Source organism: Falco biarmicus, chromosome 5, assembly GCF_023638135.1.
Source record: "Falco biarmicus isolate bFalBia1 chromosome 5, bFalBia1.pri, whole genome shotgun sequence".
Classification (NCBI taxonomy): Eukaryota; Metazoa; Chordata; class Aves; order Falconiformes; family Falconidae; genus Falco; species Falco biarmicus.
This window is the reverse complement of record NC_079292.1, coordinates 47,226,757-47,253,268: the sequence shown is the minus strand read 5'-3', so window position 1 is coordinate 47,253,268 and position 26,512 is coordinate 47,226,757. Positions and strand designations below refer to the sequence as shown.

General features: G+C 46.2%; 2 protein-coding genes across 3 annotated transcripts in view; both read left to right on the top strand.

Moving 5' to 3' along the window:
- The first annotated feature begins 17,512 nt into the window (after positions 1-17,512).
- Positions 17,513-18,836, top strand: SNRPF (small nuclear ribonucleoprotein polypeptide F). The gene is made up of 4 exons (XM_056339046.1): positions 17,513-17,675; positions 17,818-17,943; positions 18,165-18,229; positions 18,719-18,836. Exons 1-4 carry the CDS (start codon positions 17,673-17,675, stop codon positions 18,783-18,785), a joined length of 261 nt encoding a protein of 86 aa, XP_056195021.1. The 5' UTR covers positions 17,513-17,672; the 3' UTR covers positions 18,786-18,836.
- Positions 18,837-22,643: 3,807 nt separating this feature from the next.
- Positions 22,644-26,512, top strand: part of AMDHD1 (amidohydrolase domain containing 1) — a 16,567-nt gene continuing 12,698 nt past the window's right edge. Inside the window, exons 1-4 of one of the 2 annotated variants that reach the window (XM_056339044.1) lie at positions 22,644-22,811; positions 24,319-24,425; positions 25,432-25,496; positions 26,086-26,363. In XM_056339044.1, the coding sequence (XP_056195019.1) occupies positions 22,675-22,811; positions 24,319-24,425; positions 25,432-25,496; positions 26,086-26,363 (587 nt within the window). In that variant the 5' untranslated portion in view covers positions 22,644-22,674. The remainder of the gene's footprint in view (positions 22,812-24,318; positions 24,426-25,431; positions 25,497-26,085; positions 26,364-26,512) is intronic. The other variant, XM_056339043.1, reaches the window with a different exon arrangement.

Genomic DNA, 26,512 nt, shown 5'->3' with positions numbered 1-26,512 from the left:
GCCTGAACATGCTTAATTAGCAGGATGATGAGTGCTAAGCCTGAGGTTGTATTAGTCTTGCTTCTAAATTTGGACACATGCTTTGAACTAGTAATACGGGAGTTAAAAGCATCATGTAAACAGGATTAGACTTGGCTCGCAAAACCTTGGCTTCTTCCTTGTTCGAGGGAGTAAGAGGCAGCAAGAAAGCACACAGTAGAGCAGATGCTTCAGACAAAAATGGCTAGTAACTCTAAAAGCACACCTTTCAACATCTACTGCTGAGCATGTAAGAACATGGTATGCCTGGGGTCCCATGACGGGCGTCAGCACCTGCAGGTGGGACGATGTGCCCGGGAGGGCAGTGGCACTCAGCAGCAGTGGGGAAGGAGCCCGCTGAGCACAGACCTGCTGTCCTGCTCAGAAACACGTGCCCAGGGGACACCACTGCACATCTGCAATGACTGGAGTAGCCAGTGCTATGGAGCAGCCTGGAAAGGTGCAGCAAAGTCCCACCTCTCTGCTGAGAGGGAAATCAGAAAACCGAGGGCACTTACAGGGAGCTGATAAAAGCCACCTGAGCAAAACTTCCAGGTGGAAAACAAAGGACGTGTCCAGGAAAAAAAAACTTGTGAGGTTTGCCCCATGGCTGCAAAACAGGGCTCTCTCTGGCTGTTCCCTGGATCCAGATCTTCTGTTATTGGACTTCAGAGATCATGGACCAGGCAACCACTGCCTCTGATCAGGGTACAGACACAAAGCAGTGAGCACTGGAGGAAGTAAAATACAGAAGCCTTCCACTCCATTTATCCAGGGATTTGCTGTCTCAGCCGCAGTGCACAAATACACAGAGCTTGGTATATTTGAAAATGTATCAGACAGCACTCAAACCCACGCACCAATGGATGTACACAGCTTACTATGTTTCAAATACCTGTACTATATGTACTGAAGTATAGTTTCATGAGAGAAATTCAAGCATTTGGGAGGGCAGTAGCTTTCTGGGAGAGTGTCTTTATATGTGTAAGTTCAGCCTAGCACATGGGAATCCAGGTTCTGATCTGATTGCTTGACATTTCCCTATATAAGTACTAATACTTTATCTTGTCTTCTGAATATGACCATGGGTGCCCCCCCCCCCCCCCCTGTTTTTCAGCTCTGGGTGATATGGATACTCTTAGAAATTTATATTCGTATCATTCCTGTCCAGTCTCTAGCATCAATCTCCCAGAGCAGGGATCTCCCAAGCTAGCCAGAATCCCTTCATTTGCATTTCTGTTTAAGAGAGAGTTAAATCCCCTTTATGTGCTGGTTTGCCTTCTTTTCTTTTCCTTATTTATCTGCAGATGTTTCAGGAGTGGAGTGCTTAGAAAAAATCTCCCAGCTGATGAACAAAAGAGTATTTAATTTAGCTACTTTCAAGTAATCCAGTCAAGCCATTCAGACATTTGTTGCCAAACAAGATCATCAAGGCTAAGAGGCTTGTATATACTATTCCTATTGTTCTGGTGAGTTATTCGCCTTGTACTCAGAGCAGTCTGTAAACTATTCCTCTATATATAATGAGAAGGAATTTTACACATGTAAAGAATTCTCCATGCTTTGGTTTACAGATGTGATTTAACAGTTCTTGCCTTCAGAGAGCTTGGCGGACAAATATCTAAGGTATCTAAAATATTATAAGAGAGGTCAGAAACAGCACCAAGAACTTAGGGCTGGCTGCTTTTCTGGGCTCATTCAGCCTGCTCTAGTGAAAGAAGTTTTGACTTTGGGAAAGAGTGTTTAATGGGCTTGGAAGGAAGTGTGTGAAAGCCAAAAATATCTCCTGGAGAGTTTGAAAAGTATCCTCTTTTTTTCTTTACATGTTTGCTTTCCCATTGAAAAATAGTTTCAGTGGAATATATTGAAATGGCTCACTCTGAAGGCTCTCCAAACATTATTAAAATATACTTTATATATAGTCTTCATGTCATAAAGTGGGAAGACTCATCTCCCGAAGCCATTTTTTCCTTGTCTTAGATACTTGCATATGAACACACAGGCAGGAAGTGGAGCTGTTCACACAGTAGGAAAAGTAACATCAGCTCCTCTGCCCCAAGGAATATCAGGTGAGCTGCTGTTTGTTGCATTCACAAAAGTGGTGGCCCTTAGCATGAGTATCCTCTAAGGGATCCTCCTCCTCTGTGGATTTCTGTTGACTCGCTTGCCTCCGTACTTCTATATTTTACCAGGCACTTTCAGCTTCAAACACTGGACTCCACCTTACTTGCAAATCTGCAGTCTAGATCACAGTGAGAATATTGGCGCAGGTACTTTATTTGTGATTTTAAGATGTGTGTCTCACTGGGGGACTGCAACCAACACAGTTCCGTTAGTGGCTCTGAGATGCAACACTGAAACCTTTGCTCCTTTGGACGATGTCTCTTTTGGCCCAGTCAAGTTTTGCATCTCGTTTTTCCTTAGACTTTTTGAGTCCGTTGCAAATTCAGTGCTGAAAATGAACTTTGAAAAAAAGCACCTGTTTTTCTAATTACAGTTGTACTGTTGGATTATGTGGCACCGTCAGCTGGAGTCCATCCATGTGCAAGTGCAGCAATCACTTCAAACAACAGCCTTTAGTAAGATTGCAACCACATTCAAATTTGTAGGCAGTTGAAAAATACAGTCACCTCTGGGAAGATGAGTATTTTCCATCCGAGAAGAAATTTCCATACACAAGAAGATCACTCCTAACAAAATATTGAAAGACAAAAAAATTCAACAGAATGTGCATTTTCAGTCAGGTTGGGGTTTTTTCTGCATGAACAAGTTTTTAGTACCTGAAGAAAGTTTCTTTGATATTAGTTTGGCAAGCCACAGTTCCTTGGAAATAGATAATAAAGCTTGCTCTCTGCTTTGTACTGTGTGCTTGAAGGCAGTTCAGGAATATGAACCTGTTCCAGAAAACTGGACACTGGTGTCATCGCTGAATTCCCCGGAGGAGTGCTTCCAGAGGAAAGCCCCTCAGCTGTACGTGGTTACCTCCCCGCCCCAGACCATTTTACTGTGCACAAAACCCCAGCTGCACTCCTGCCTACACTGCCTTCTTCAAAAAGTTAGAGCCCCCCACCCTCACCCCCGTCTAGCAACTGAACCTTTCTGGTGGGAAGGACAAGATACTTCTGTTGTTTATCCCAGCGGCAGACTGACTTTCCCTGGCTTTGACCAAGCACACACCCACAGCCACTGCCGTTTCATTCCTTTCCTGCCTGAGTCTCCCATGAACGACTGCATCTAGGGTTTTTTTCACACCTTCCTCGAGACAGTCTGGGAACAACATGTACCTTGTTTACTTAGCAGTATCTCACCACAGAGTTGGATCGTGTTTTTTAAATTAAAAGGGCCAGACTTTTAATTTGGATTAATTTAGTTTCTTTCTCTTTGCATTTTTTTCCTTTAATCGCTGTGTTTCAGGCCAGCGAGACAGTACCAGCTGTCACTTGCCAGCAGGTGATGTCACCTTGGCGTATATCTGACAAGCCTCTATTTTTACAAAAGGTCAGTTCCTCCAGCTCTCTGGACAGACTGCATGTGTTATGGGAAGCAATGTTAAACCCAGATCAATGTATTTGGCTTCCCTTTCAACAGTTACAGTTCCTGAAACTGAATGACTTTGTATCAATCCTGCCACGTCGTTCTGATCTTCACATTGTCTTTGAGCCATTTTTCTCCCTGCAACACATCCAAATTTAACATGTTCTACTAATGTCACTGACATGCTCCTCCCTTTGCAGTTTATTAATACAATTTTAAAAAACCTTTTGTTGCCCTTCAATATGATTTACGATGTGTTGTTGCTTCCATGACTAAGAGGAACTATTAGAGGGTCTGAAATATCTCCAGTGGTGTCCAGAATATCTTTCCACCTCCATAGTTTAAGTCCTGCCTACAAGACAGGCTGTTTAGAAGACAGAAATAATAAAATACCACCGTTTTAGACCATTGCCTGTGGATTCAACCCCTCCCACTTCCCTCCCTTCTGAAACAGAAGTTGTTTCTTTGTGATTTTACGTCCCTGCCAACACTTTAGCAATAGCTGTGAGCCTTCCCTGACCACAACACTCAAGTACTTTGAGAGCTGTGGCTCAGAAAGCCTTCATTCTTATTGTCAAAGCAGCTGAGCTATGGGAACAGCACACTGTGGTGATTCTTTTAATGTATTTACTTATTTATGGCCTAAATTGTTTTTTACTTCTTGTGCTGTCAGATTAGGTCTTGCTGGCATTTGCTTTAGAGTGACCATCTCCGTTCCTGGTAGATGGTATTTCTCCACAGTAGTGCTGAAATTTACTTCTCTTAGTGAAGCTGTTTCTTGGTTTTGCATGAAAATCTGTAGAAAACTCATTAAATCTTCATCGTCTACCAATATGCAGCCGGACACAGACCTTATAAATCAACTGGTTTGCTCCTTCTGAGTCTAATGATTAAACTTGAAAACATCAGTCAGAGTACGTGCAGTCCAGGGTTTCAGTTTGCAGAGAAAATTGCCTCTGATATCACACAAAAGATATGTAGCGAAGGTGAAATATGTGACCTCCTTTAAGATTTCCCATGTCTTGCTCCCATACCATTATAAGCAAGGGCATCTCTTGGCTGTAGTGACCAATCCACTCCACACTGCTCTTGTTGGGTGCTTTGAATGAAGATCTCTCCTTTGCAAGCATCAGTCTCCAAGCTGGAGGTAAGCTATCAACATTCCATGACAGCCAGGAAAAAAAAAAAAAAAAAAAAAAGGCTCTTTATGGACGGCTCTCCACATCCCCTCCTGCTGAACCAGCTCGAGGAACTTCTTCTTGGTGGTTTTCATAGACCAGTTACACCCCAAAAGCATTTCTGCCAGCCTCGGAAGTGCCCTGTCTACCGCTCCGGCGGCGCAGGGGGTGGGCAGGATCTCACGTGTAGCTCTCAACCGGACCAAAAAATCACAGGGTAGCTCAGTGCATCTGGATTTTAAAAGACAAACTGCAAAGAACAGTGAGCAGCAGTATTTAATGGAGTCTTCCCGGTTCTTTTCTTGGTTTCTTTTCCCAGAGTAATACCTTGATCATGATGTCCTGGTGAAGCCAAAGGAGGAGGAGGGACAGCACTACAGAAATCAGACCCAGGACCTCAGAGCTGAACTGCTGCCTGGGAGGCCGCCGATGCGTGTGTGCTGCCCCAGCCCAAGGCAGCCTCCACCCCCCTGAGCAGCTGTGGTTTCATTGTAGTATCATACGAGCCCCTGCTGGCCTCGCTTTTCTCCTCCGCACTCCTTGCGCTGCCAGTTTTCCTGGGCTTTCCCCCCTCGGGATTCCTCGCGCAGCCACCCTCTGTAGGCACTCCTTTCTGAGGATGAAAGTAACTTTCTGGGGAAAGGATGATCCCAAAGGGTCCGACCAGTGTTGCATGGCATCGCCCTGCTCCCTCTGCGATGGTGGTGGCAATCCCTGGCAGGAACCGACCGTATCTCAAGCTAATGAGTTGTCAGCAACCCGTCCCGTCCCTCGCCTCCCGGGCAGGTTATTATTATGAGGGCTGTCAGTGGCGAGTGAGGATGGGGCAAGCAATCCATTTCTGCAGCCAGCGGGGAGCTGCGAATCTGTTCACAGGGGATCAGCGGGGTGCTGTGGGAACTGGCCTGCCCTGCAAGCGTCCACCAAGGGCTACCATTCAAGAGAGCACTGTGGGTTCATGGCGAGCACAGTGAGTTTGCCTCTAATGTATGCCCTAATGAGTCAGTGGAGGGTGTTCTGCCTGCCTGAATGTCTTTAGTGTGGCAAAGCGGAGTGGACATTCCCATACAATAGTGGGCTTAAATTCAGCTTCTCACCGACGCCTAATTCATGGGCGGAACGGCTTTTCTAATACCTATAGAAGAGAAGTACAGTAGGTCATTTCACCAACTAATTGGAGTTGACAATCCCGTATCTATCCATATCTCAGAGCCATTTGCACGCATTTGGAAAAGAAGGCATTTCGTCTTCCCTCATGTGGTCAGCCACCAGGAAGGGAGAAAAATATTTATGGGTTTGTGCCTTAAGATGGTCACAGCTTTGCAACAAAAACTACCATACCCTGGCAGTGCCTTTTTCACTTCCTGAATGGCAGGTAGAGCGTTTAAGCGTCATCTTTCCTACCTCCGTTCTCCACCTTTTACATGGTGCTTCCTTTTCCCCACCCGAGGTTTGGCATCTCTGCAGGGCACCCTCTTCATGTTGTTCAGGTGCCCCACAGCACAGAGCCTCTGTATTGCATGTCTTCTAGGTGCCATCATAACATCAATAAAATGATGCAATGATGGTCAGAATGATAAAAATTGCTCCTGCTTTGCAAATGGGAGTTTCACAACTTGCTGAAGGCCACTTGTTGGACCAGCAGTGGGGGTAAGACTGGTCCTCAGCCCCACTCCTGTGATGACAGAATGCATCAAAGCTGCCACGTTTTAGTCTTTTGGGGCATAGCATGAACTTCTGCTATTATCAACACATTATCCACAGGCCGGTTCAGATACAGTAGTTGCCTTTGAGTATATACACAGACAGTATTCATTATTAGATTTTAATTAGGCACATAACACCAGAAAAAGAACACTTTTTAAATTATCTGTGGAAGACAAATGGGCACTTTGGAGTTCTGTGCCAGTTAAAACTGGACCTTCCCCTCTCTTTGGTAGACCATTTTGTCCTCAAAAACGTCAGCCACAAAACTAATTCTTCCCAAACACTGGGAAGGACTTAACTGTGGTTTGAACTAACTTGGGGGATTTTAATTTTTCTTTTTTTTTAAATAAAAGCTTGGTTTTCTCTATTTGGCATGGTAAACCCTAGAGGTTTTTTCAGCACAACTCTCAACTCCATTAACAGTCTACGAGGAAATCATATACCTAAATTAATGGCTTCTTCCATTTGCTAAATGTTTATTCCACGTGTGATCCAAAATGTAGAACATAGTAAAATTGCCTGGTTAGTATTTCATGCTGGAACTGAAGGAGATTGTAACACCACTTGGATGGAGACAAATAAAATTTATGCATCGATCCTATTGACTCAGGGCCAGTTTAGTTATTCTTGATTTGACATGGAATTTTTCTGAGATGCTATAGAGCTAGGAAGCAGTATAAAGCTGCAGAACAAATAGAATAAAGGTGACATAAATTGCCAAGATTTTTTTTATAATATGTTCATTAAGGATATTACTTTGCATAGGATGAAAAACTTTACCATGTTTTTGCTCTTAAAAAACAATGATGTGCTGGAAGTGTGGGAAATATGTTTTAAAAACCCAGTAAATGGAGCACATGTCAGTAAAGACAGCTCAATTTCGTTACGGTGGTGTGATCACAAAAACATTTTCTACCATGCAACTTTTAATTAGTCTCGCAAAAAATTATTCTGCTTCACTTATACAGAGTACAGTAAATGGCTACGTAAATGCGTAAGGAATGAAAGAAATATTCTTTGTTCAAACGTGGTGACCTTTGGGAGGCAAAGATGATAAGAGAATGAAGTTTCTTTCTGCTTCCACTTATATTTATCATGCTGCAAGTCAATGTTCCCTTATGAAATACAGTAATTATGATAAAAAATAAACTGAAGTGAACTTCTTCACTTCACACTTCAACAGTCTTCCAGCCATACAGACGCATTCATGCATGTATGGCTGTCATTTCCAATCCAGACAATTTTTGATAAGCTTTAGCTATTCTGAGGTGCTGCCAGTTTGAGTGACAACCTTGATACCTGCAACTAAACGGTTAATCTGTTCACCATTGTGAATGTAATCAGTGCTCTCAGACACAGCAGAATCCCACATCTTTCTGGTGTCTGAAATAAAAAGGTTGCTAGCAGATAATATAGAGTACATATACATATAAGGTGCAGCACACAAATATATCTTAATAATCATGGTATGGTCTGCACTGTTTTGTGGTATCGTGTGTATATATATATACACACACACGCATGAGTATGAAACCAGAGAAAATATAGAAAGTAAAACATACTTTTAAATGATATAAAAATGGATTTGGATTTGTCTTTGCTATAAATAAATAAAAAATAAATAATTAAGCAATGCTTTTCATTATAACAACATTTCGGATGTACCACTCGGGTCTGAGTCATGTGTGCTCTATGACTTTTTAGTATAATTTAGCATCCAGTTCCCATGGAACTTGGGGGCATTCTGCCCTTGAAAGCGCAGTCATTACTTCCATCCTGCTGCTATTTAAACACACTTGGAGATGATGTGTCCTTCCAAATGCGAATAAAGCAAACCCAGTGAAGGCAAAGGTTATGTAGGCAAAAGGTATTGTTTCCCTCATTTGCTGAAGACATTACAGCTGCAATCAATGTGCTCAGCTTGCACCTTTTAGCCCATTATCTGAGGCTGGAATCAACTTGGCAACATCAAAAAGGTTGTCTTTTTCATTTGTACAAGCTATTATATACTCATATATTTGCTCAGCATCAGAAACACTGGTCTGCAGTATTTTCCATCTGTACTTAATTCACTGATGTCGACTACTTGGGGGGAAAAAAGTCCAATTTCATGCAAATGAACTTTTTATTTTCAGAATAAACTCCTTGAAATTCTGCCAAGTTTAGCACCGCAAGTAATGGACCCGTAAAGAAAAAGTGCTGTATGAATAGTGTATTAGAGGAAAAGAGATCAGTTGTATATAACCTTCAAGATACCTCACAAAATACAGGTTCTTAAGTCTAGTAATTGTTGCTTCCCAAACACCACAAAAAGTAGAGCCGTACTATAAAGGTTATTGTCAACATGGCCTGTGGGAAAGTCCCTCTGCACAACTAAATTCCGCTAATCATTAAATGGTGAACAAGTATCATGGCAGTCAGGATTCCAGCCACTGTTATCTTCTGGATGGGTAAAGCATCTGGCGGGGTCTTCTGGTGGGAGCTGGTGGCCCAATGCTTGTCACCTGCCACTGCAGCTGTGCTTTTCCTCCAGCAGCCCAGCTGAGAGGGGCATGGGAATTGCCATCCACTTGACTCTATGGTGAATTAGCTTAAACCGCTTGATGTGAAGTCATATCTCCATTAAAATTCTTGGGGTCTCAACATGATAGTACTGCAAATTAAGCTTACACGTGACTGTTTAGCTGTGGATTTGATATCTGTTGTTAAATAAAACTCTAAGTCCATCATTTAATCCTCTAGATCTCCTTTCCCAGAGATAAAAAATGATAGGAGCTTCTTCTTGAGCATTTAAAGCAAGAACCCACAAAACCACAGATGAGCTGAAGTGTTTTGTGCCCAATTCACAGAAGCATGTAAATCCATAAAGCGTCACAGGTATGAACTAGCCCTTTCCCCCTTCTAATTACATACCTTATACCATCTGTCAAAACAAGTCGTCACTTGCCTTATGTGAAGCATCATTTGAAAGGAACATCAGTATCAGTCCATTGAAACCTACAACTGATCAAACAACCTTAAGGATAATTTAAGAAACACAACATTTGCCAGAAAATACTCAACATTTTGCATGGATATGCTAAATCTTTGTCTATTGTGTAGAAAAAACCAGTACAATAGTTTCACATCTAAGCTAGCATTTATTATATAAACCCCATATTAAATGCATCTGTTTATTAAGTGAAGTTGGCAATGCTATTATTGAGGTTTCACTGTTTTCCATTCTAAGCTCCTCTTTCCTTGGCAGCCTTTAACTGTTTGTATAAACAGTTACAGGAGGCAGATCTCTAGAAAAGCTTTCCTGGAAGCAGGAAGTATCTGCAGCAAGCTGATATTTTTCAAGAAAATTTCAGCCAGGAAGGTCACTTCCATGAATGGTGCTTGGAAAAAAAAAAAATGTTCCTTTCCTGTTATTTTAAAAAAATAAAATAACATGTTTCTTCTGGAAAAAAATGCTAATGAGCTTTGGAGCAAATACTTGGGTGTCATAATAAATGGTCTTTAAGGTACACCTTTTGCTATGCTTGTGAAATGTGTCCACAGTCTAACCCCTGAAGGTTCCCTAATCCTCCAAATTATTGCAGTTTGCAGGTGTTGGTCCGAGCAAGCCAGCTCAGACACCAGAATATGTTGGCAGAGAAGCAGGCTTTTTTTCAATTGTTTTTATTACCCAAACTAGCTTAAGGATCTCCATCCTGCATTGCGGTAAACAATATGGTCATGGCCTGATCTTCTCTTCACTTGCTTGGTCAGCACCTACCCTTGCAAGTGTGTTTGTCACTGCATTCCTGGGCAGGAGAGTGGATCCCCCATTGCCCATCTTTGGGTCCTATTGCAAGAACAGGCTCCACTTACCTCCTTGGCCCTTCCCATTATCTGCAATGTAAATTGCCACAAAGAAGACACTTCTGTGAAGGGAGGAACCAAATGGATGTAAATGTCTCTAAGACCGTGTTATGTGGCTGAGGACACCCATGCCAAGTGTGGCTGCTGTAGGCTGTAAAGAACAGAAAAGGACCCAAAGGGAGCAGTGGGGCCGGGTCACCTAGGGCATGCAAGGAGCATCAGGAACTGTCAGTGCACCATCAGAAGCACTGAAATTTGCTTGTGGCTCTCCAGGCTCTTGGTGCCCAGGCAGGGAAGCCCAAAGCCCATCAGCTGCCTCCTCAGAAACTCCTGCTGGCCCAAGAGAAGCCAGCTCCCATCCTCTGTGCATTACTTTTTTTGGGGGGGAAAAAAAAAAAAGTAACAGTTAACTGATTTAACAGAGTACTCGCCAAAACTCTGCCAAACTAAATGATAATTTCAAGCGTTACAGAAAGCACTTGTGACAAGAGAACACCAGCATATCAGTGGCCTCCTGACTAGAAATGAACCAGGCAGAGCTGGTTTCTGTGAGCTCTGTTGCCATTAACAAAATGCAGCGGAAACTTTGCTGGCCAAAACTCCAGTTACTGAACTCTTGAAGCACTTTGAAGAAAGGCATTTCCCTGGTGACACACTGCACCCAGCACACAGTTGGGCACTGCCCCAAGAAGTATGAAAGTCAGGGCACTGGTAATGTGGGGGCGGTTGGCATAAAACCAGTGTAAACAGCTATACCCAGGCTCTTTTCCCTGGATTTGTATCAGTTGATGTGTGTTGAGTTACAGGATTTTGAGTTAATTTTGCCCTGAGCACGCTGCGGTCTTTTGTGCTGTCTGCCTTGGGCATCAGGTCCTTGCCATCCCCACAGTTCATTCCTGGGCGCTGGTAACCCTTCCTATCTCAGGTACGCTAAGCCTAAGGGGTTTGTGGGGTCTGAGAAAGCTTGCCCACCTACACAAGCTTGGACTCCTGCCTGTTTCAGGTAGGCAATGAGATGCTCCAAGGCTCTGGTAGCTGACCAGAAACTGGTTGCACGAAAGCTTCTCCTCCATTCTGCTCCATGAGCAAGTTTGTACCCATATGTTTGACTTTACAGCGGACCCTCACCACTCCCTAGCCCTGGAGAGGTCCTCACAAAAGGGCCACCCATTTAGCGGAGAAGCACAAGTCACTGGTCTCAGATGCAGGGCAGTGATTGCTGCCTCCCAGCTGAGATTTGGGCCCTGGGCTCAGGTTCAAGTCAAACACAAAATGCAGACGTCGCCTCTGGAACATTTTCAGAGCCGGACGGGGGGGCAGGATTTTTTTTCTGTCTGCAGACCCTTCCTGGAAACGAGACTTTCTAGCCCAGCTGTCCGAGGACCAGCTCTGGCTCCCCGGGAGAGGTGCAAACAGCAAACAGCCTGGCAGACCTTGCAGAGGCTCCAACCCCAAATCACTCTTCCCTCTGGCTATCACAAGATTAGATGTATCTGGCCAAAAAAATAAAACCACAGCACATTAAAGCCCTACAGTGTAATTGAGGGAGTTCAGGCCGTATTTGCCCTTGGTCAGCTTTGTCAGCCAGGCTGCCGGTCAGCCTTGGTTTCCTTGGGACCCGAGCTCCTGTTTCTCTGCCTTGTGTCTCCAGAATATGGCTTGGGCTCAGAGAGAGTTTTCCAAGAAGTTCAGGAATCATGGATTTAGCTACTTCTTTTAAACCAGCAGCATTCCTCTCTCTTACTTTCTCCTCTCCAGCTAGTTTCCTTCAGGTCTTTCTCTGAAATGGCGAGGGAACCTTTTGTACAACCTCTAGTCTCTCCTGACCAGTGATCTCCTGCTGACCCATCCAAGTGCCCTGTTGCCTAAACACCCCTTCCTCTCCTCTGCCCTGCCAGGATTCACTGTTAAAAATTGCTTTCCTCTGTTTGCCAGGGTAACTGCTTGTCTAAGAGGGCTTCAGCATGAAAAAAGGGCCATTAAGGTTTAGAAACTATTGTTAGGTTTGTACCACCACCACTGGAATTTCAGCCACAGCTGGAAGTAAAAGGACAAGAGAAGCAGCAGACAAGTTCCTCTGTTAAAATACAGGTTGCCACCTAGCACAGAGAACCTCCAGCACCAACCAGACTTCCTGAGCTCTGCTCAGACAGGTTTCTCAAAACACCAACTCTTGAACCACTTCTGTGATTTGGAGCCAGCTATTAGTTTCCATTAAGATGTTTGTGTGAAAGCAGTTTCCAAATTCCTTCTGCACAATGCTTGATCCCCTCACTTTTTGACACACACAAGAATGCCATTTTATTATTTATACAGATCACTTTGTTTTCCTCAGCACATAATTTCAATTCCAATTCATTAATGTCAAAGCATAAAAGAAGCAACAGCACATAAAGCAACAAAAGTTTGCCAAAACCAGAAGATAACAGCTGATAATTAAGGAAGTCCCATTATTTCTTGGCAAAGGAGCCTGTGTTTTCAGAGACACATTCTTAAAGGGCCTCTCTTCAGTGTAGCTGCATAATTTGCATGAATACTATTTGCACAAATAAATAAAGGTTTTCAACATGCATAAAAGGAGGCTTTAATGTTCCCATAATTTCTGTACAATACCCATCCTATGCCCCTTCTCGCTGGCACAGCCCAGCCTGGTGACAGGTTCACAGCAGAGCCACTCTGGCAAACCTCTACAGTGAAGGGGGGCAAAAAATTTTTGTAACTCCATCAAGATCTGGCCTTTTGTTAGCATATACCTGCCACCCCCCAAACCTCATGTCACACCAACATCACTCTGTGGGAAAAAGGCATTGTGTTGATCTGAAACTGCACATAAAACCCCTACCCAAGAAGAAACCCTCTGTTTTCATCTTCCCAGGCTCACCTCCATCTCCTGCCCGGGGAGTCCTTCACAGCACAGTCTGCTCACTAGGCAAGTTCACCCTAAAGAGACTTTTGCATCTTGCTTGTGTTTCCTCACATTAGTATGCCAGCCACCCCCAGGCACGCAGGGACGATGGCAAGTCCTTTGGTTTTTTTGGTTCCCCTGTGCCTTTCCATTCAGCTGTTTCCAAACACTGTTCAGCAAGACCGAGCATCTAAATTCTAGGCTACAGTCTTTCACTGAGATGAAAACATAGCAGCATGTGGAAAGTGGTATGTCACTCAGGTCAAACCTGAAACAGGCTAACCAGCTTTGTGGTTCCCTGCACCTGGATTCTATATACCCACCCCTGTGGCACAGCTTGCTTTGGTTTGGTTGATGAGGATCTTGGAGAGAAATTACAGACCTCTGTTCGTCTGAAGCCTGATGTCACTACCTACTGGATCCCAGTCCTGATCCATGGTGAAGGTTTGTGGTGGACAGTTATTGCCTCATTTGATCAAAGATGGTGTTATTAAAATAATAAATTGTCAGCACAGAGAGGAAAGGTGTTGTACTGGTAGAAATCTCTGTGAAAATACTGCTTGAAGGCAAACTGGTTTATCCTGGCACAGTCCCAGAAGGTCAGGATTATACCTCATGTGAGGGCTAGTGACAATCTACCCATACTGCCACAGCAGTTCTCAAAACACCAAGAGCTGGTAATTCATACAGATTTTTTTGCACATACAAAAAAAATAATGTGTTTCTTATTGAAAAAGATTTTTAGGCAAAATTTCATCAGGTATTTTCTGCAGAAAATCTGTGGGCAAGAGCAAATTTTCCATTAGTGTGATTTATAACAGCAAATCTTCCATTATGCCTACTGCTGAAGGAAAAATAAATTTTCTTCATGGCAAGAGTTGGCCTGAGTCCTAGATCCTTATTACATTTCAGCAGTACGGCTACAGCAGCAAAACTCTCCAAGGATGCACACAGCCTCAAAATCCTTCTAAGTATGTGAGAGTCATAACCACTGCATCCCTAAGTAGTTAGAATAGAAAGCTTGTCAGAAATCAACTCACGGTCTGCACAAGACTACTTAACAACTATCTAGCTTAGATTGAGGCATCATATCACCTAATATTTCCAAGAACCAGACACTGCAGTCTGGGACTTTGGCAAGAGAGAGGAAGAAGGGTGGTATGTCTTCATCTGGGACAGGTTGGTATGGGGAGAGCAGCAGGTTCTTGCACAGCTTTGCCAATTATGAACCCAACAGAACCAGAAGCTGAGGTTCATCCACCACGTAGCAGGGCTAACTCCATGCTGCTACACTGGATTTATTTTGATGCAAACCTGTCCTTTGAAGGTACTGTCTCCTGATGGAGCTTCCTTTTTGTTAACTCAGCTCTTCCCAGCCTTAATTCAGGGATGTGCCTTCACCGCTGCTTTAAGTTCTCTGACTGCAACCTTCTCATGATGTCTATGGTGTGATGGCAAAGTTGACACTGCTACTATTTCAGTGGAGATGAACTGCAAGGTATCAGAAGTAACTTGCTTGATGTGGAAGAAGAGTGCAGCAGAGCAAAACCCCATTTACACTGACATATCACTAGGAAAAGGCACGGGATGGTCACTAAATGTGCAGCTCAGAAGCTGGAAGATAGGGCAGTCCTGGAAGTTTGCTTAAGAAATGTGTTATGGCAGGCAGAAGGGGGTTATTGCAGGGAGTTCCTGTCTCAGCAAACTCAGCTCAATCAGGAAATATTTCTAGGCAGCTCAGCTTCCTCTCGGTGATGTGAGGCTACAGGGGCTAGCCCTCTCTGCCTGGCATTACGGTGACATGGTACATTAATAACATCAGTGAGCATTTGCACTTACACAGAGAATGGCATCTAATGAGTCCCTCCACCAGAAATGCTGCTGCCGTGGGATGTCCCACTGCTTAATGTGTTTCCTTAGGAACGGAGTGTAGGTGCTTGTGCTAAATTCCTACCCCTGACCCGTAAGAGAAAATCCTATCTATCCACTCAAGACCTAAGGTTTGGATTAATCTACGACAAAGAATCTTTCCTGTTCATTTCCTGGTGAGAAGCAGCCTAAATACCCTGACCCAAAGGCAGAAAAGAATGCACATGATTACTTCCACTATTACATGGGGAAATACAAAGAAGACAAAAGGTGAACTTCACCCCTGCGCTGAAGGTCAGGAGAAGACACGCATAAGAAAACTGTCTCTGAGTCAGAATGATTCAGTCAACAAGATGAACAGCAAATTCTTCACAGGGGAAAAAAAAAGCAAAAGCTATTTCACTTCCTGATTAACCAAGTTATTCAGTTAACTACATCAGATGTAGTCACGCATTCTGTGCTTTCAGTACTCCTTTCTACCCTACCACCACACAAAATTGCTCCAGACCCAGTCTACAGCTGATGAGATTACTGACGCGTGAATTCATGCACTGATTATGAAAGAAGTCAAGCACTCCTGCTCTCTGACTTCTATGCTGCTATCTGTGACCCTCGGAAATTCTTCTGGGTTTTGCTAACTTTATAACAACAGGGCTGAAATATTTACTCATCTGTCAGAGGAACAGAGTGTATTAGAAGTTAAATGTAATTGCTCCTGTATTTCTTGGTACGCAGAAAGATTTCCCTACATGAGCATGACACGAGATCAAAATTTGTTCAGTATGAAAATAAGAAGCGCTTTCTACAGATAGCATACTAAACCTGTTATATTGCCACCCACAGATACACATACTTATCCTTCGTAGTTGTCTGAAAAGTGCAAAAATTACTCCCACTGTATGATTTTATCCAAGACACTCCTCTAAGCTCATTGCATTCTGCAACACTATACATGTTATCACTTGAAATTAGCTATTCTTTACTCCAAGTAACATGAAACATTTTGCTACCAGAGTAGCAAAAATCTGAGTCTTGCTACCAGAAAGACGATTAGCATAAATTTTATGTTGTCTCTGTTGCCCATCCAATACACTCACTAAAAGAAAATCACACTCATTTCTAACGATCATGGAAACAAGTATCTGAGTGCAGATTTGATACGTGCTAGTTACAAAGAAATTTCAACTCTTATTCACTCCTACTTGTTTGTAAAAGTATCACAACAATTGTGTGTGAGGACAGTCTGGACCTGGAGAAGACAGGTTGTTGAGTCAGCACCAATAAACATGCAGATTTAAGCAGGTGATGATGGTTTTGCTTTCAACACTAGGGCGCTAGACTGATCTTTGGAAGGTGAAGTGTGCAAGAAACCTAATGGTTCTGTTACAGAAAGGTTACTTCCTGAACGCATGTTTTCCACATTGAGTATCCAATACATTGAAGGGAACATGCTGTATGCAGGAACACAAATACACATTGTGGCATTTAATGACTTTAGACATAGAGAAGATGTTAAGTGTAGACGTGACAAATTAGTAAACGCTACAAACGTTGGTCCAACATATTAAGTCTGTCAAAGGTTAAAGAGCCACAAATTGTAATAAAGCAGGACTGATGTTTCATGTGGGCGCACAGCCTGATGGTCTTTACAGCCAAGCAAAGCTCCAGCAACTTCGGCACCTGGGCATCAAGTGGGACCGGGTAGAGCACTCTTACACGGGCAAGGAGATCGCTTACATGTCTTAGAAACTCCGAGGTTTTCAACCCACGCAAACCTACTGGTCCGCAAATCTACTCTTACACACGGCTCGCTGCCGCCACGCTGTCACCGCCTGCAAGACTCGTGGGTACCATCGGGCCGCCCCCCGCGGAGCGCCACGGCCCCGGCGCCAGGCCAGCACCGCCACCTCGTGGGGACGCGCCGGCGCGGGGAGCAGAGGCAGCACGGACAGTACGGCCGCGGCCGAGTGGCCGCGCTCCGGGCCCGGCGCCTCTCGCGGGGCGCACGCAGCGGTACGCCACCGGGAGCTGCGCCCGCCCGACTGCCCAGGAGCGGTGCGCCCGCCCCCGGCCGCAGGGCAGCTACCGCTCCGGCCGCCCGGCTTCCAAGGCAAAATCAGGTTGCTGCCGGTCTGCGCGGGGTGAAACCAGCCCCCTAGGGCCTGCGAGGCGGCCACCGGCCAGGGAAGGGCCTTGTGGGCCCGCGGAACGCAAGAACGCGGTCCCCGGCCCGCAGCCCACCACCGTGCGGCAGCGCAGCGCGGCTCGGCCCGGCCCCGCCCCGCCCCGCCGAGCGCGGAGCGCCCTGCAGCGCCAACGATTGGCTAGGAAAGGGAGGAGGGCGGCCAGATTGGCCAATGAGAGAGGCCCGAAGGGCCGCCGAGCCAATGGGCAGCCCCGCTTTTCGCTTCGCGCGTGAGAGTGCCCCAGCCTATCGAAAGCTCGGCTCAGCGGGGTGAGGGGTCAGAGGGGAGCGCGGCGCCCCGGAAGTGGAAGCGGGAGCGGGAGCGGGAGCGGGAGCGGGGCTGTGCCTATTCTCACGCATCCCGCGGCGCGCACGAGAGGTTCCCGCGTCGGCCTGTGCTTCTCGCGCCCCTGCCGCGCACCGCGTCGCCATGGTGAGGGCGGTGCTCGCGTTGCGCGAGGGAAGGGGCGGCGGGGGCGGGGGGGAACGACGGTGGGAGCCGCGGCCGTTACCGGCCCCGAGGCGGCGGGGCGGGGCGGGCAGCGGCGGCGCTGACGGGCCGCTTTCCCCGGCAGAGCCTGCCCCTCAACCCCAAGCCCTTCCTGAACGGGCTGACGGGGAAGCCGGTGATGGTGAAGCTGAAGTGGGGGATGGAGTACAAGGGCTACCTCGTCTCCGTCGACGGCTACATGAACATGCAGGTGAGGGCGGGGCGGGGGCCGCGCCGGGGCTGCGGGGGGGGCACTAGGCCTCGGCCCCGGCGGGGCGAAGCGGGGCGCTTGCAGAGGCTCGGCGGTGCCGCACCGGTGGGCGCTGGGCCTCCCCCGGTGACCGCAACCGGGCTGCGGGGCAAAACCGCCGCGTGCCTCGCGGAGGTGCTGCTGTTACAATCGTTCTGACTTTTGCCGGCTTCCTTCTCAAGCTTGCAAACACAGAGGAGTATATAGACGGTGCGTTGTCTGGACACCTGGGTGAAGTTTTGATAAGGTAATTAGAGTATTTACGGTAGAGGCAGCATCTTTCCAAACTTTCTCACCACTTGCATTAAAACTTGTATTGGTAGGTGCTTTTTCTTGTCTAACTTATTGACGTAGCTCTTATGTGAAGGCTATGAATGTGACAATGTGAAATTGAGATCTCTTTGCAGGGGAGGAAAAATGAATTTTTAAATATTTCTATAAGAAGTATTTACAATCCCTCCTTTGGGTAACGAAATACTTCGTTTTTCCAGATTATTGTATATCTGTTAATCGCTTGGCATTATAACTAGTGCATTGCTACTGAAAACGTTTTGCATGCTTGGAAGTTAAACATGACCATAACTGTTAACTCAGAAGTAAAAACTTCTTCTACAGCATTGTTAGCCAGTTATTACTTTTGGGGTGGTGGTGTGTGTGCAATTGCAGTGAACTTTGTGGAAAAGCTGTATTAAAGAAAATCATTAATAACTAAGGGAGCTCTTGGTTCTATTTACAGGTGTAATAATGTTTTGTACATCAGAGGTGTGGAAGAAGAGGAAGAAGATGGAGAAATGAGAGAATAGGTGTTTTGTATATCTGGAAATAAACTTTTTTTTCTTTTTTTGTTTTCCATACTTTTGTAATAAGGTGTTTACTTTTTGCCCCATTGTGTTTTAATATGGGGGAAGTTAATCCTTTAAAACTACTCTAATTTTTTATTGATATCCAAAAAACTAATGCTGGAGGGTCAGGCAATTATTTCCATTTAAAGCTGAAAATATTAGAGTGAAAAGTCAGTATTGAAAAAAACCAAACCAACCAACCCAAAAGAGCCCCCCAGAACAACTTACAAGTCTTACCAGGATCAACAAATGCCATTATTGTCGAAGGAAGTACCTGAATTTAAGTGATTGCCAGAATGAATTAAATCTTCGAAGTTGTGTACTCCAGAAGAAAATTGATGTTTCATTGATGCGTTGGCTCAGTTCAGCATCTGCTGTCAGACAGCCATACGGGCAGTGCAAACTAGCATGTAATAGAGGGTGAAGAACGTTTTGCCGTGTATATGTGACTTTCTTCTGTCATTCTAAGCTGCATTGCTAAGTAGATTGAAGGAGCTGCAGGAATAGCCTTTTCTCTCTCTTAATGTTGATGATAGTATGGACTGTGGAATAGTAAACAGAAAAATCTTTTTAAAAAATAACCTGATATGCCTGCTGCTGACGGTTTGGTGATGATTCCTTCAGCTCTGGATTGGTTAATGAAGAGGACACAGGTATAATGCTTTGTAGCCCTTTTTAGTAGAAACAAGGTTTCACCTCTTAAGTGACAAAACTAAGTCATCTTCAGTATTTGCAAGAACCTCGCTCTTAGCTGTCTCTGCTTTTAACAGTTGAAGGCTGTGGGCAAAATGCCAGTTATTTGCCCATCTGAAACAGGAAAATATGGCCATCTGTATATTTTACAGTATTTATGTAGTTACTTTTTAAATACACTTAATCTTTAAACCTGTTTACAGACTCTTTGGAGATAGCTGTGAAGACTTCACTGCAGGTGAGATGTGGAGATCTGTTACATCTCAGTGTATCTGAGAAATATTCTGCTTTGAGCCATAAAGCTGGAAGTGCAGCTGTGCAATCATTAGTAAAGAAGGACAAATTTGTATCAACTTTGTAGCCAATATCTACACAAACAAAAGCCTCTTGCCAGCTATAAAGGTCCATAGCATTCAGAGGATTAAGACAACGCACTGCAAAATGGGAGTGTACTTTGTGAGTCTCTGGCATAAAAATTAGGCAGGGACCCAGCTGTGGAAGTAGATCTCACTGACATGGAACTTGAGCCCAGACCCTGGTCACTTACCAGTGCGGTTTGAATTGCTGGGCAAGCCACTGCAACGACTGTACCTTAGTTTCTGCTGTGTCTTCCTCAGAGCATTCTGAAGTAGAAAAGTTCTGTATAAAAGCTACACAGGTGGCAACTGTGGTAGGCACATGTGGCGTGCAGATCCCCAGGTCCTTAGGCTAGGATCATGCATCCTTTCAGAGATGATGAGTGAACAGAGTGCTGGACGCTTTGGGCAGTGTTAGGATTTAATACTGGTTATGTGAATTGGGAGAAAACCAGCCTGTGGGAATAGCTCCTGCAGAGAAATACTGCCCTGTTTCTTTCTCATGTTGGAATTGGAACATGTGTGTGTTCCTTTGATATTTAAATCTGTAAGTTGCCATAAACTGAAAAATCACATTGGATGTACTTGTGAAGGTCTTTTACTACTTTAACTAGTCCCTTATTTTTGGCAGCTTGAAGGCTTACTTCCTAGGCCTGCTGAAGAAGTACCTTACAATCTCATTGGAAAAGTGAAAGTAGCTATTTAAGCTAAAATCAGCACTAGCACAAGAATAAATGAGTACTTTTAAATCAGCAGTGAGCTTAGGAAACTTGAAAACAACTACAGCAAATGCGTTCTTGGAACACTTTCAGTTGCAGGAATGAGAGGCAAAAAGATGTTTGTGATGCATGCCCAGTTTAACATCTGCATGATGCAGAATAGTGCCCTTTCCATGTTACTGATATTTACAGTGGTATCAGTATTGGAGAAGAAGATGATTGTGATTGTCGTCTTAGTATACAGTTCATTCCTTGTCTCGAGTGGCCTGGCACTGCCCTGAAAGCAGCTCCTCCACATGAGGCGAAGCAGGACTGGAGGTGAGTTGTGTAATGTAGGATCTGGGCGCTGGATCACCGGATGGTGCCATCACTGCAATAACATGCTAAGTGTTTTAGTCCTTCAGCTTTAGAGAGTAACTGGGAAGCCCTAGCATATGCTGAACCACTTTTGTGTATGTAGGTGAATGTGACTGGTTCCTCAACTACAGAGAAGTATGTATCTCTAGAAAGATGTCTTTCAAGTTGTACAATACAGGCAGCATGCTTTATTCCTCTCAAGAGGGTAAAGAAAATGTTTTCGCGCTGCAGAGAGCGCTAAAGCCCTCCTGTGATGCATAGCACTTCCTCTGATTCCCTTCCTAGGGGGTGAGAACTCTTCGATGTAGAATGGCAGTGCTTGTTAGAGAATTCATGGCTTCGCTGTAGCACTTTATTTGCCACCATCCCACCATGCACAGAGAAGTGAGATTCTGCTCTGGCTGAACCACCTCCCCCCTGGTTTATTGGCAGGGCTGATCCGGCCGGTGCCAGGCTCCACCACAGCCTGCTGTGTTTCATTCCTGACACACCAGCTCTCCCCCCACCACTGCTGCTTAAGCATTCCCCCTGCAATGGAGCGTCCTGCCCTTGCTATGATGCTGTTGCAAGGTTCCTCTCTAACTTCTGCTTCCAAACATACTGCCGGGGAAAGCCAAAGTCAGCAGCAGGAACCCCTGGAAACAGTAAAGTACCATCTACCCCATCTCCTGGCAATCTTCCTCATGCCTAGCGAGAGAGAATGATGCTTAGGAGGAAGATGAAGGTTATGTCATAGTGCAATACTGAGCCAGTGAAGTAGTATTAGAAGATGATAGCCGATACTATTACTCACCTTTCAGGTTTGTTGTTAAATGCAAATCACTGTATTTTAGCTGCATACCTTGCCTCATTTGCAAACAGGACCTCACCAGAAAGGCTCATTCAAAGAGCCCGTATGTGTTTCTGCTCTACAGGAATGTGTGTATGCACAGAGATGTGTTACAAGCATTTTAAATTGATCCTCTTTCTAAAAGAAAAGAGGATGTCTAAAGAAGATTACCATCATTAGAAGGGTGTTTGAGGGACCACTCAGAAAGACACTCTGTTTTCCATCTGGGAATTACTGAAGCCCTGTAGATGCTATGAACGTTTGAAGAGAGAAGAAAACCGAAAATCCACATTAGGAGTAAATGTTTGCTCCCAGTTCTCCCATCCCTCATTCTATAGGGGGTAGCAGAATCGCACAAACCTTTTGATAATGGAATTCGATAAATTAATGTCTGCCGGGATGAAGTAATGCCTGCCAGGATATCCAGCGCGGTAAGAGGTGTTACGGTCCCTCAGAGGCTGGCGCTGGGATGCCGGGGAGGTGATGGACGCCGGGGAGGGGGGACGTGGGCAGACAAACGCTCCCAGTTCAGGAGCTCCCGTTATCTGGGCAGAGGAAGATCTCCAGGCAGTGCGGCGGGGACAGAAGGCTCTGGGACCCCCCCGCCGGCCAGACCGGTGCTTCGGAGCTTGTCACAGACCAGCACCACGTGCGGATGTTGTCCCTGCCTCGGACCGCACCAAATCCAGCATCCCCCGCCGACAGCAGCCTGCTGCCGAGCTCGCCCTTGAAGCCCGGTGCCTGTGCCAAGCGCCGGCTTCGCTTCCCACTGCCCTGCCCTCGCCCTCTGGTGTGGTGGGAGGTGGGAGATGGGGGGGTGGGGCAGGAGGCCCCTCGCCCGCCCCGCCCCGGGGGGACTTTGAGCGGAGCGGCCGCCGCCCCCGCACGCCGCTGCCATGGCGGGCCGGCACCGGCTGCTGCTGGAGAACGCCCGGCAGCTGGTGCTGGTCTGCGCCCGCGGCGAGGAGTGTCTGCGGCGGGAGGGCGCCGGCGGCCTGGCCGTGCTGCGGGACGCCAGCCTGGTGGTGGGGCTGTGAGTGCGGGGCGGGCTGCGGGGGCCGGCTGCCTGCGCCCGGGGTGCTGCCTGCGCCCGGGGTGCTGCTGCGCCCGGGGTGCTGCCGGGCCCGGGGTGCTGCCTGCGCCCGGGGTGCTGCCGGGCCCGGGGTGCTGCCTGCGCCCGGGGTGCTGCCGGGACCGGGGTGCTGCCTGCGCCCGGGGTGCTGCCGGGACCGGGGTGCTGCCGGGACCGGGGGCTGCCTGCGCCCGGGGTGCTGCCGGGACCGGGGTGCTGCCGGGACCGGGGGCTGCCTGCGCCCGGGGTGCTGCCTGCGCCCGGGGTGCTGCCTGCGCCCGGGGTGCTGCCGGGACCGGGGTGCTGCCTGCGCCCGGGGTGCTGCCGGGCCCGGGGTGCTGCCGGGCCCGGGGTGCTGCCGGGCCCGGGGGCTGCCTGCGCCCGGGGTGCTGCCTGCGCCCGGGGTGCTGCCGGGCCCGGGGGCTGCCTGCGCCCGGGGTGCTGCCTGGGCCCGGGGGCTGCCTGCGCCCGGGGTGCTGCCGGGCCCGGGGGCTGCCTGCGCCCGGGAGCGGCGGCGGGGCGGGCTGCGGGGCCGGGGGCTGCAGCCGCCGGCCTGCGTCGAGGCGGGCCTTCATCACGTTGATTATGTCAGTCAATGTGTCGATACCTTCCACTGTCATACTGCGTTGGCGCTTCCAGCCTGGGGAAGATAACTTATTGATCGTTATTGTTACCCTCTTCTGCCTCTGCTCCGTTTCTGGGTGAACTGACGCAAACCAATAGCGGTCATATAAATAATTTGATTAATGAAATCATAATTAATAACATAGCTACGTCTCTTCTCTCTCATTTCCTAATGCTCTGCTATTTGCATCTTGTAAATACTCAGCTGCGTAGCACAGAGGTACCTTCAGTGAGGTACTCACGATGACTCCCTGTTACTATCCCAGTGGCTTGAGAAGAGCTGGAGAAAGGCAGGGCATGAAGGAGAGGGGTGCTGCGTGCTCCCCAGGAAGCTCCTCTGGTGCAGATGGGGTGCAGCCCATGCATGGCTACAGGGCAGCCCTCAGGTGCAGCCTGGGGTTCCCAGTACCATCCTCAAGAAAATAGCTGATGAACCGATGATCAGCCCCAAAGAGATTTATCCTTATGGCTTCCAAGGGCACAAGGGTATGATTCAGGTCCAGGTGGTGGAGGCTAGCAATGGCAGTTTGACGTCCGTGAGGGGGAAGAGTGCCCTGCAGATACTTGCTGGAGGAAAGCTGTATATTTGCCGATCCACAAGAGAAAGATTCTGTTGTCTAGCAAAAGAGTACCAAGGCATTGTCCTGAGGGGTCTAAGCAGAGGACATGACAGGTGTTATGGCAAACAACTTGAAATGTGTGGCATTACCCCATCGACCCCTGTGAATCTATAAGATTAGCAAACCACCTCCTGTGTGCAGCTGCAGTCCTGCTGAACGTCCCTACCCCTGCCTCTGGAGAGTTGTTGCTCATGCTCCCTTCGTTCATTGTCTGTCGTTTGCAGAGATGGTTGTATCATAGCTGTGGGCCAGGCAGATGTTATTCGCCATCAGTTTTCAGGAGCAACATTTGAAAGAATAATTGACTGCTCTGGGAAGTGTGTGTTACCAGGTAGGCATATTTTTTCATAAAGATACGGTGCTGAATGGTGGCAAGAGCTTAGAGACAAAGTACGTGCGTGTTAGATGTCCCTCCATCCTTTCTCCTCTATATTCAGTACTGGTTTGGTAATACCTTGTGCGGGGTGCAGAGTATCATAGGTTCCTCATCAGGACCGCTGCAAGGAGAAAATTGCAGTACTCGGGATGGTTCTTTTGGACTCCATAGTGGAGATCTGTCTCCTGTTTCATCTTACATCTGTTCCTCTGTAGCATAGATCACAACGGTAATGTAGTTGGCCCACTGAGTGACTTTCAGATTCACCTCTCTTTTCTGCACCCTTTGTGCCCATCAGCCCTTCAGCCACGGAGCTCAGTCTGTCCAAGCCTGTCCACAGTCGGTTGAATTTTAAGCTGCATATTTTGCAACTTTACCTGATAAAAAATAAACCTGAGCAAGTTTATGGCATGTTAAACTTTGCATGTGTTAGCACATGACTGTTAGACCTCGCATTTTTTTTTTTCATTTCATTTCATGTTTCATTTGCAGTGGCCTTGGGCACCCAGTAGTGTTGGTTTCTCAGCTTGCAGAAAAAGCTCCTGCTGGAGTAAGTGGACTGTTGCTGGAGTAAGAGCACGTGCTAGCATACTAAGCCCAGCCTAAACAGTTTGCCTTTTTGAAAGAACAAAAACTTAAAGTCTAATGAACTCTTTCAAAGTTTGTCAGTTATAATTTTTTCCACAGTTTGAAAACACCACCAAAGCAACACAAAAAAATCAGCAACTGATGCATTTACCTAGAGACATTATGCATAAGGTGTGACACCTAAAAATTTGACAGAAAATGTATAGCCTTTGAAGAAAATCCTAGATTTTTGGCTGGTTGGATTTTTGTTTTTCTTTAACCAATAGAGACTTCATAGGGGAGCTTCTGCTGTTCATTTAATTTGCTTCCATGTTCATAACCTCTTCTCTTACACAGTGAAATAACTGGAGTTTGTTTACTTTGTTTTCTTTAGGCCTGGTAGATGCACACACACATCCAGTATGGGCTGGTGATAGGGTTCATGAGTTTGCAATGAAGGTAATGGCACAAAATCGCACAGCTGGATTTTTCTTCCTCTTTTTTTTTTTTTTTTTAATGCATAACTATTTCTACTTTCTAGTGACTCCCATCTTTCATTTGTAGAAAAATACATAATTTTTGTTAGATAATCTAACTGAGGGAGGAGGGATGATTTTTGCATACTGGTAGGCTGAGGGAGGAGTGTAACAGCAGCCTTTGCAGCCAGCCTTGATATATTTTTTGCATTAATTGAAGCAATACAGGAGTGCTGCCTTCTATTACCATTCAAACCTTGATTATTTGTTTTTTTCCATACAAGTTAACTTTTGAGCTAGAGATAGGTTTTCCCTTTGGACTCAGGGGGAAGCAAGTCTTTGGAATCATTCTCTTCATGTCGCTTCTTAAATCATTTTTTCACTTAAGTGGAGGGGATAGAGAAGAGGAGGGGGAGGGAGGAAGAACTAATGGGAATTTTCCCCCTGTTTCTTTTTCTCTCTCACTGCAAAGAGACCTCAAATCACTTTCCAGAATCCCTTGGATAGAGAATGCACATTTAAAAGCTAATTGTGTGTGGGGGTTGTTTTTTGTTTCCTTTTTTTTTCCAAAGCTGGCAGGTGCGTCCTACATGGATATCCATGAGGCTGGGGGAGGAATCCATTTTACTGTGGAACACACTCGGAAGGCTACAGAAGAAGAGCTGTTCACTACTTTCAAACACCGACTGGAACGCATGTGCAGAGCAGGATCTACCTTGGTTGAGTGCAAAAGTGGATACGGCTTAAACTTAGACACAGAGCTTAAGATGCTCAGGGTGATCGAACGTGCTAAGCAAACCATGGATATTGGCATTTCTTCAACGTACTGTGGAGCTCATTCGGTGCCAAAGTAATATGCCTTGATTTTTCTTGCTTTTGTTAAGTATTACTGCTTTACATTGAAAATTGGCTGTTATTTTCAGAAAGGTTTCTTCTGCCCAGCCCTCCTAACTTGTAACGTATTTGAAATGGTAGCCAGTATTTAAAGAAGGCTCTCCT